At 43.0% G+C, this 8541-nt stretch overlaps 1 protein-coding gene across 1 annotated transcript; it reads left to right on the forward strand.

Annotated features, from left to right (window-relative positions):
- The first annotated feature begins 1286 nt into the window (after nucleotides 1–1286).
- On the forward strand, nucleotides 1287–6401 carry LOC122554784 (doublesex and mab-3 related transcription factor 3, truncated-like). Its single transcript, XM_043700159.2, has 2 exons — nucleotides 1287–1862; nucleotides 5287–6401. The coding sequence occupies exons 1-2, from the start codon at nucleotides 1466–1468 to the stop codon at nucleotides 6150–6152; spliced, it is 1263 nt and encodes a 420-aa protein (XP_043556094.1). The 5' UTR covers nucleotides 1287–1465; the 3' UTR covers nucleotides 6153–6401.
- Nucleotides 6402–8541: the final 2140 nt, after the last annotated feature.

The raw sequence follows: 8541 nt of genomic DNA on the forward strand, positions 1-8541 counted from the left end.
AACCCCAGGACATCAATGTGGACTTCACCAGTTTCCTCATTTCCCCTCCCTCCACCTTACCCCAGTTCCAACCTTCCAGCTCAGCACTGTCCCCATGACCCGTCCTACCTGCCAATCTCCCTTCACACCTAACTGCTCCATCCTCCTCTCTGACCTATCACCTCCATTCCCACCCCCACTCACCCATTGTACTCTATGCTACTCCCCCCCCCCCCCCCCCACCCTGGAGGCACCCTGCCTCTATTCCTGAAGAAGGGCTTTTGCCCGAAACGTCCAAATTCCTGCTCCTCTGATGCTGCCTGAACTGCTGTGCTTTTCCAGCACCACTTTGGTTTCCAGCATCTGCAATCCTTGTTTTTACCTCACAGGACAAGGTGCTAAGCAGACAGGGATGAGGCAGATAGGGAATTGTGTGTTAGGCATGCTCTCCCCCCCCCCCCCCACTACCAACTTGTTTCTAACGCACAAGTGCTTAATGCACTTTATAAATAATGCTTTCAAGCCTCATTCATATGCCCGCGAATAGAATAAAGTTTCATTTTGTTTGACTTCAATCAGACGGTGGCTGAGTTCCCAGAGGAGCACTTTCTCACGGGTTTCAGGTGTGTTGTTTCCATGAATGTGAAATCATGCGGCATAAATTCTGCCACTTCGAATCAGCGTTGTTTCCTATGTATGAATTAAATGTTGCAGAAGGAAGTGACTGCGTGCAGTGTCCAGTCCAGTCCAGTGCAGAGACAATCCAACAACATGTGCATGTACAAGTTTAACCAATGCATCGATTAGCCCTCAGCTCCACCTCAGGACTCGCTCCTTCTTCCCTAACACATTTTAAACTCAAAGTCCAGATGTACAAAAATTATTGAACTGCTTCGCGCAAAATTGATTTAATCTAGTACAAAATGGAAGTCAATTCCCCATATCGTTACCCCCCGAGTTTTAGTTTAATGGGAAATGAAGTAAAAAATATATTCGCAGAATATATTTTGGAAGCAGGGTACATCCATGTTATAAGAATTGGGAAGCCTCATTGTGAAAGGGGATCTCTATGAAGTGATCCATTAGCTCTATTACTTCGCTTCCAGCTCTCGTTTATTTTTAATCCCTTTTGAATGGAGTGCGCCCCGCCCTTTCTCGGCACCTATATCTCCTCCTCCAACCACTTGAAATCTTTTTAGAATTGTTTGATTGTGGAGTTGCTTTCAACCCTTCTCAAAGAATGGGGGGGGGGGGGGGGAGGTTTGCGGGGGGAAAAATGATTTTCGATCCTTTCATACAAATCGTTTCACTTGAGTGACTTGAAATAACTGCGTTATAAAGCCGAGGCGCTGCAGCTTGGGGATGTGCTCCCGCTCTTGAATTCAAGCTGGCGTTTGCTCCTGTGCAGTTTTTACCCTTGAGAAAGGAATTGAGGGGGGAGAGTCAAACCTTGCTGTGGCCAAAGCGCAACTTGGAAGTGGTTGGCATGAATAGCTACGGTGCTCCGTACTTGTATGTACCGACCGCGTCTTCCCGAGTGCCGGCTCAGAGGACTCCCAAGTGCGCCCGGTGTCGTAACCACGGGGTCTTGTCTTGGCTCAAGGGTCACAAACGCTACTGTCGCTTCAAAGACTGCACATGCAGCAAGTGCATCCTCATCCTGGAAAGGCAGAGGGTCATGGCCGCGCAGGTGGCCCTCAGGAGGCAGCAAAGCAACGAGGCTCCTTGCAATCTGCTGTTACCCGAGGATTACAGAGCGGTGTACCCGGCCCCCGAGAGACCGGAGCAGCCAGTCCGTTCCGACAGCGTGTACTCAGCCGCTACAGGCAGGCACCGAGCCGGCGAGAGCACACCTGCCGACTCTCTGCTCCATCAGCAACCCGGTAGGAAATGCAGAAATCTTCCACGTCTTTCTTTCGCTCCGTGTACTCGAACAGCGTGCAATTAGAAAGGCAGACGGCTCTTATAGATCTTCCTCCGTCTGTAATAAAAGCAGGACTCTTCCATTGCCCGATCACCCGATATTAGTTAAATTAGACGGGATTAGATATTAAATCTAATTTAATTAGATAACATTAAACCCTTTTTTGTTGCATTTCTTAGAAATGTAGCTAGAACGTTGTCGCATTTATGTTTGGTTTCAAATTCAAGTGGATGACGATGGGATAGTGTAGGGGGTCGAGACTCGATTCTGTTCAGGCCAACAAGTCCACACTGACCCTCCGAAGAATAACCCACCCAAACCCCTATCCCTCTGGAGGATTACACCTAACGCTATGGGCAATATAGCACGGCCAATGCTATATTGGGAGGAAACTCACGCAGACACAGGGAGAATGTGCAAACTCCACGCAGACAGTCGCCCAAGGCTGGACTCGAACCTTGGCGCTGTGAGGTAGCAATGCTAACCACTGAGCCACCGTACGGTATTACGGATAGGGGCTGGTCTTTTATTAGAGAGAAACGACTAGTGGTGCTTTAACCTGAAGGCCACCAGACCTCAGAGGGGAGAGGTTGAGAAGGAGAGTCCTTCATAATAACCTCAAACCAGTGATGGGAATTGAACCCACATTGTTAGCATCATACTGTTCTGTGTTCTATGTTCTAAGCATTGATGGGGATGTTACCAAACCCAGCGAGAAATACACTGAAATGTAACGTGGGCCCGGTGATCGGGGGAATACATTGGACATTCCTGCCTCTGGTTTGTTGCTGCCCATTCCAAAAACCGGGAGGTTACCTGGACAGTCGCTGTTCCCTGTTTGCGGCATCCGTTTCAACAGTTGGTAGATTGCTGCTCTGTGTTTACCCTACAATTTGGAAACCATCCCGAGGATGGGCAGTTATTAATCTGAGAGACTGCGTGAAATGGGGAGAACTTTGTTTCGCGGTAGGGAGTAGGGAGTAGGGAGAACTCCCCAAAATCTACCGCCGCTCCATCCGATCGGAAAATCGGGGGGGGGGGGGGGAATACATTTGCACCAAGCATCGAACAGATTTTGTTTCAATAACCCGTAATGCCCGGATTCCCTCCCAGGAGCGTAAAGGGCGGAAAATGAGAATGTAGCTGTTGAGGATTTAAACCAAACCGCGGGATGGGCGCCTATACCGAAATCCTGGCTTGTTTAATTAAATACTTGCTGCCAAATGCCCCATTTCTATGTGTCACCCATTAATAGCGTCCCCTTATGTCACCTTCATCGTATCTGACCATGAGAATAACGGTGTTCAATCACCAAGGTTAGTTGTCACAAAGTAGTTGAAAAGGATTTCTAGATGAGCCAAGCATGCATAAGCGACAGGCCCAGAGTTCGGTTTAAGGAACTAAGGGGAAAGAGCAGCACAATATGCTGGTAATGCAACAATGTGGATGCTATTTTAACTGAACAATCATTGTTAAAGCAAGCCATTCTTGTTATCCGCTTTTCTCAAAAAATCTGATTATTCTTACTGCAAATTGGCTTCCTGCTTGTTTTTCCACGTTCATTCTTAACACAACAAATCAAAGAGCCGGCTAGTTCAAAGCCATAACACTCTAGTTATGATAATTGCGCAGGGGTGAAAGGGGGGATTGATCTGTTTGGATGACCCGCGTTTACCATTTCAGCCCCAGGGACGTGATTAATCACTGCGGAGCACAGGGATTAAGGGATCAAATTGCCTGGTTACAAGTGAAACAAAGAGAGACCTGCTGCTGGGATAATTTCGAGCCATTTCTTAAAAGAGATAGAAAAATTACCCCGCACTTTTATAGACTCGTATTATTCCAATTAAGGCATTCATGACTACTGCAGGGGCATTTGCGTTTAAGGTGACACTTACATAACTGAAAAAATAGAAGAAATTGATCCCCATTGACATTTTGCCATTAGTTCCTAAGGGCGACTTAATATTTCTGCAGTTACCATTTTAACTCGACATTCAGAAAGTGAATGTGCTGCTTTTGGGAGTTGATGGACAGTTTTCATGAATTAGTAGCTAAGGATTTTATTAGTTCTAGAAAGTTGACTAGTGAAGTCCTTAGAATGAGTATAAAGGAAGGTAAAATACAATAGATAATCTGTTTTAGAGTGCTGGCGACCTGATTATATTTTTGGCTCATTCTATTTGTACTTGAATTTCATAATTCACAACATTAAACTTTGAAAGAAGTGAAACTGAACCCTAACTAGCATCAGGGGAAAAAAAAACTGACGAGGCTCCTTCAGACAAACATCGAGCTATTTTATTCCAAAACTTCAAATAAATTGCTGGCTGGTCTTTGCTAGATTCTCAGTTTCCCGGGAAGGTGTTGCATTTACACAATGTCTTAAAAGTTTAAATCAAAATAAAACTTTTTTCGTGTCCTTAGCCGGGCAACAAAATCTTGTAAAAAACACTTAGGAGTATCATTTTTCCTTAACTAAAGACCATCCTACATTGTTCGAACATTAAATTTTATCAATGTAATCTTACATTCCAAATGCAAAAATAAAAGCCACCGTCCTGCCTTCATCACTGCACTGTTGGGAAAGATTTGAGTCTCGATGTTCTGTTTTCTTGCACGAATATTAAATGTACCGGTAAAGATCTCCACATGATGTTCTTAAGGTTGAAAACAATATTTTTTGGTAGATTGGCGGATAGACGTCGGTTGTATTTGAATGCAGAGTTAATGCAATAGTTACATTTTGAGGATGGAGCAATATAGAGGAAATATGCAGTGAATTGTAGAACTTGGAGAAAAAGAGGTAACAATATCAACAGCTTTAGGAGTTCAAATACGCAAATCTTTTGAAACAGGACACCCTGATAACACCGTGAGAATATCTACGTAATCGCAGGTTTTACACAGAGCAATATTAAATTACAATTACACAAACCGTTTCAGATACAGGTACAAACCGGTACAGGTGTCAAGGGCTGAATAACCTGGCTGCGCGCTGTAAAATTCTGCGGCGGTGGCAGTTAGTGTGTTATGTGCAATAGTATTCAGGATATATTGGAAACTTACATATTACGTTGGGAAATAAAATGGCTCTGGAAGTATCTTAGAGTGATGTTGCTTCGTTACCCACAACTCATGCATACAGCATTGTGTCGCTCTGATTGAACTGGATTTAAGGATGCATCTACCTCGCTATACATCTACTGTCTCCCTGTCCTGAGGCAGTATGAGGACTGTGAACGTGAATGTGTGAATGGTCTCGTACCCAAGTTTAAAATTAATTTGGCTTCCCGTTCCGAGAAAGATAGATTCCTGTATGTCACAATGCACAACATTCATTCATCACATTGTAATTCATTATTACACCTGTTTGTTGTCAGATGAATATGAAGATGCCGAAGGAAACGATGCAGATAACAAGATTACGGAAAGTGAGGTGGAAGAGCCAGTTTCCTCCACAGATCCCCAAACCAGCGATTTATCATTGCCTCTCCCGGAAGCAAGCAATGACATAGAGCGGAAGAAGGAAAAAGAACAAATTAAAGCTGCCACCAGATATAACTTCAGTGACATCAGGAAGTTCTTGAAGTCGGAAGATGTGCTGAAGGACATGACTCCTTCGGGAAAGTCTAAAACGCCTCCTATTGAGGTTCTGGCCAAGGTATTTCCGCAGCAGAAACTGTCCGTTCTGGAGCTGGTGCTGAAAGGTTGCAACAATGATTTGGTTTCAGCTATTGAAACCTTACTGTCCAGCACCACCAGGCGAGCTGAAGGATTGAAGAATTACAACCAACCACAGACCTCCAAGGACATAGCTGACTACAACTCTGGTCACTGTCCTTTATCCTCATCAGCTTGGTCTCTGAGTTCTGCCTTTAGATCCCCGTCTGATGCCTTCCAGGTATCTCCAAACAGCCACAGTGTTGTAGCAAGCTTGCCCAATGTCACTCAAACAATTACACAACCCAGTCATTACCCCGTGCCAACTCTTTTCAGACCAACTTTGTCTGGATCTCATCCCTTTGTTTCCAGTGAGTTTGCTCTGTGGAGCACAATGACCTTTCAGCACCCTAGCCTGAGGCAACAGTTTACTTCCCTAGCTCACTCCACTAGTGCCCTGTTGGGAAGCACCACAATGGTCCTACCTGCCCAAAATGAGACTTCCCAGAAACCATCTATCTGTGATGGGAAACTGGCAGAAAAATCTTTGAAATCTCTCGAAGAAAGACAAGAAGGCAAAAAGTAGCAATGTGGATTTCATTCAAATTCTTTAGGCCTGCTTTATTAAACCTTGAGAACCAAGGAGTTGACGTGTAAAACAAAAAGTTGCTCTGAAGACTAAATACTGACAAAGGAAATCCTGAAATGGACTTTGTTCAATAGACGTCCATCCTAAATACCTGTCACAACTTCTTGTTGTTGTAATAGTCAATGTAAGAAATGTTCATTTTATTTAGAATTTCATCTTATTAAAATCAAGCTAGATTATGTAAAGTCAGAAGTGATTCTTGACCATAATTATCATGTCATTTCCATTATAATTTGTTTGAAATTGAGTAAAAGGGAAATAATGCAACTTTTTAACAAATCAACAGGTTGATATAAGGAACACAAATTTCATTCATTTATTGGCTTTGAAAAATGTTAAAATACATTGGCATTTAATAACAATTATTATATGAGTGCCACTAACAATACCTAAGCTTTAAAACCATGTAAATTACTTTATTGAGAATTACTGATCACAAATAACAGTTGTAGCACAGGACATACTGAGCTGCTAAACATTTTATTTTCATGTCCTTTCCTTGTTTGCAGTCTAATTCCGTGATGAACTCCATTTGTACACATTTGATACATTGTGCCATATCATAGCTGCAAATCTTACATTATTTCTCCACCCTTATTATATGCTGCAGTTCAATACTTCATATTGTCTCCATCAGTGTTATTTCCCCTTATAATGATTTTAGTTCCTTCACATATTTTTAAATACAAATTCTAAAATTATCTTTTGATGACAAACAAGAGCAAGAACAGTGATATTATAATTTGTTTTCAAATCATAAGACAGTGCATTTCACATTTTTGTTATGTTCTATCATTTGGTAAGCATTTAAACTTTCATCCATTGACTGGGTAAGTTATTATAGTGATCTTGCTTCAATGCCCTGCTAACAGATTCCCTTACCAGACACTTTACTGTTGGAGAAAATAGCAAGGAAAAGACATTCAGTTTGATCTGACCACTGCTTTTTGCTCCTACCGTTGGTTGCCATTACTTTTCATGTTATGTCTCTTAAATCAACTTTTTAGAAAATACTTAAAACTGACTGAAAACTAAATTAAAGATATGAACCATAGCTCCGGGAAAACCGAATGAATTGGAGGCACAGGAGGAAAGGTAAGTTTAGGGGTTTGTCTTATTTTGAAAAAGTTCTCATACCAATTTTCTTCAGCTGTGAAGAAGTAGACTCTTTTCTGAGATAGGTTTCCTTAAGATCTTATCTAATATGCCATTTTCACTTGTGAGCTATCACATGGGAACTAGTTTTCGTCTCCATTCAATATCCACACACTGCACATCCAGCAGGGGTAGCTAAGAATAAGCAAAGGTAGGAGTTAATGGCGGGCTGGCAGAAGGCAGAGACTGGGGATAACCAGGTCTTTTTCTGAATGGCAGGCAGTGTCTACTGGAGTTCTACAGGGATCATTGTTGGGACCACAACACTGGGATGAAGGAATTGAATTGAATTGAATTTATTGTCACGTGTACTGAGGCACAGAGAAAGGCTTTGTCTTGTGAGCAATACAGGCAGATCACAGAGTTGAGTAGCACAGATAGTAAATAATAAGTAAACAACAGTAAAAACAAAAACACAGGTACAGGTGAATGCTAAGAGTTTGTGAATCCATTCAGTATTCTAACAACAGTAGGGTAGAAACTGTTTCGAAACCACCTGGTGTGTGTGTGTGTATGTGTTCAGGCTTCTGTACCTTTTCCCCAATGGTAGAGGTTGTAGAAAAACATTGCCAGGATCTTTGAGAATGCTGGCAGCCTTGAGAACATTGTTGATAAGTTTGCAGAGGACACAAAGATAGGTGGAGTGTCAGGTGGTGTTGAGGAAGTGGGAGGCTCAGAAGATTTGGACAGGCTCAGAAAGTCATAGAGTCATAGAGATGTACAGCAGAGAAACACACCCTTCGGTCCTACTCGTCCATGCCGACCAGATATCCCAATCCAATCTAGTCCCACCTGCCAGCACCCAGCCCATATCCCTCCAAACCCTTCCTATTCATATCCCCATCCAAATGCCTCTTAAATGTTGCAATTGTACCAGCCTCCACCACTTTCTCTGGCAGCTCATTCCATGCACTTATCACTCTCTGTGTTAAAGCGTTGGCCCATAGGTCTCTTTTATATCTATCCGTCTCATCCTAAACCCTCTAGTTCTGGACTCCCCAACCCCAGGGAAAAGACTTGTCTATTTATCCTATCCATGCCCCTCATAAAATTTTGTAAACCTCTAAAAGGTCACCCCTCAGCCTTCGACGCTCCAGGGAAAACAGTCCCAGCCTGTTCAGCCTCTTCCTATAGCTCAAATCCTCCAACCCTGGCAACATCCTTGTAAATC

Source organism: Chiloscyllium plagiosum, unplaced genomic scaffold (genome assembly GCF_037043375.1).
Source record: "Chiloscyllium plagiosum isolate Xiang-an unplaced genomic scaffold, Cpla_swu_hap1 HiC_scaffold_9, whole genome shotgun sequence".
Classification (NCBI taxonomy): Eukaryota; Metazoa; Chordata; class Chondrichthyes; order Orectolobiformes; family Hemiscylliidae; genus Chiloscyllium; species Chiloscyllium plagiosum.

Bases quoted from the DNA above. Each gene is read 5' to 3' on its own strand.
- LOC122554784 (XM_043700159.2), top strand. From the start codon at position 1,466: ATGAATAGCTACGGTGCTCCGTACTTGTATGTACCGACCGCGTCTTCC. The intron at 1,863-5,286 runs GTAGGAAATGCA...GTTTGTTGTCAG, and splicing joins TCTGCTCCATCAGCAACCCG to ATGAATATGAAGATGCCGAA.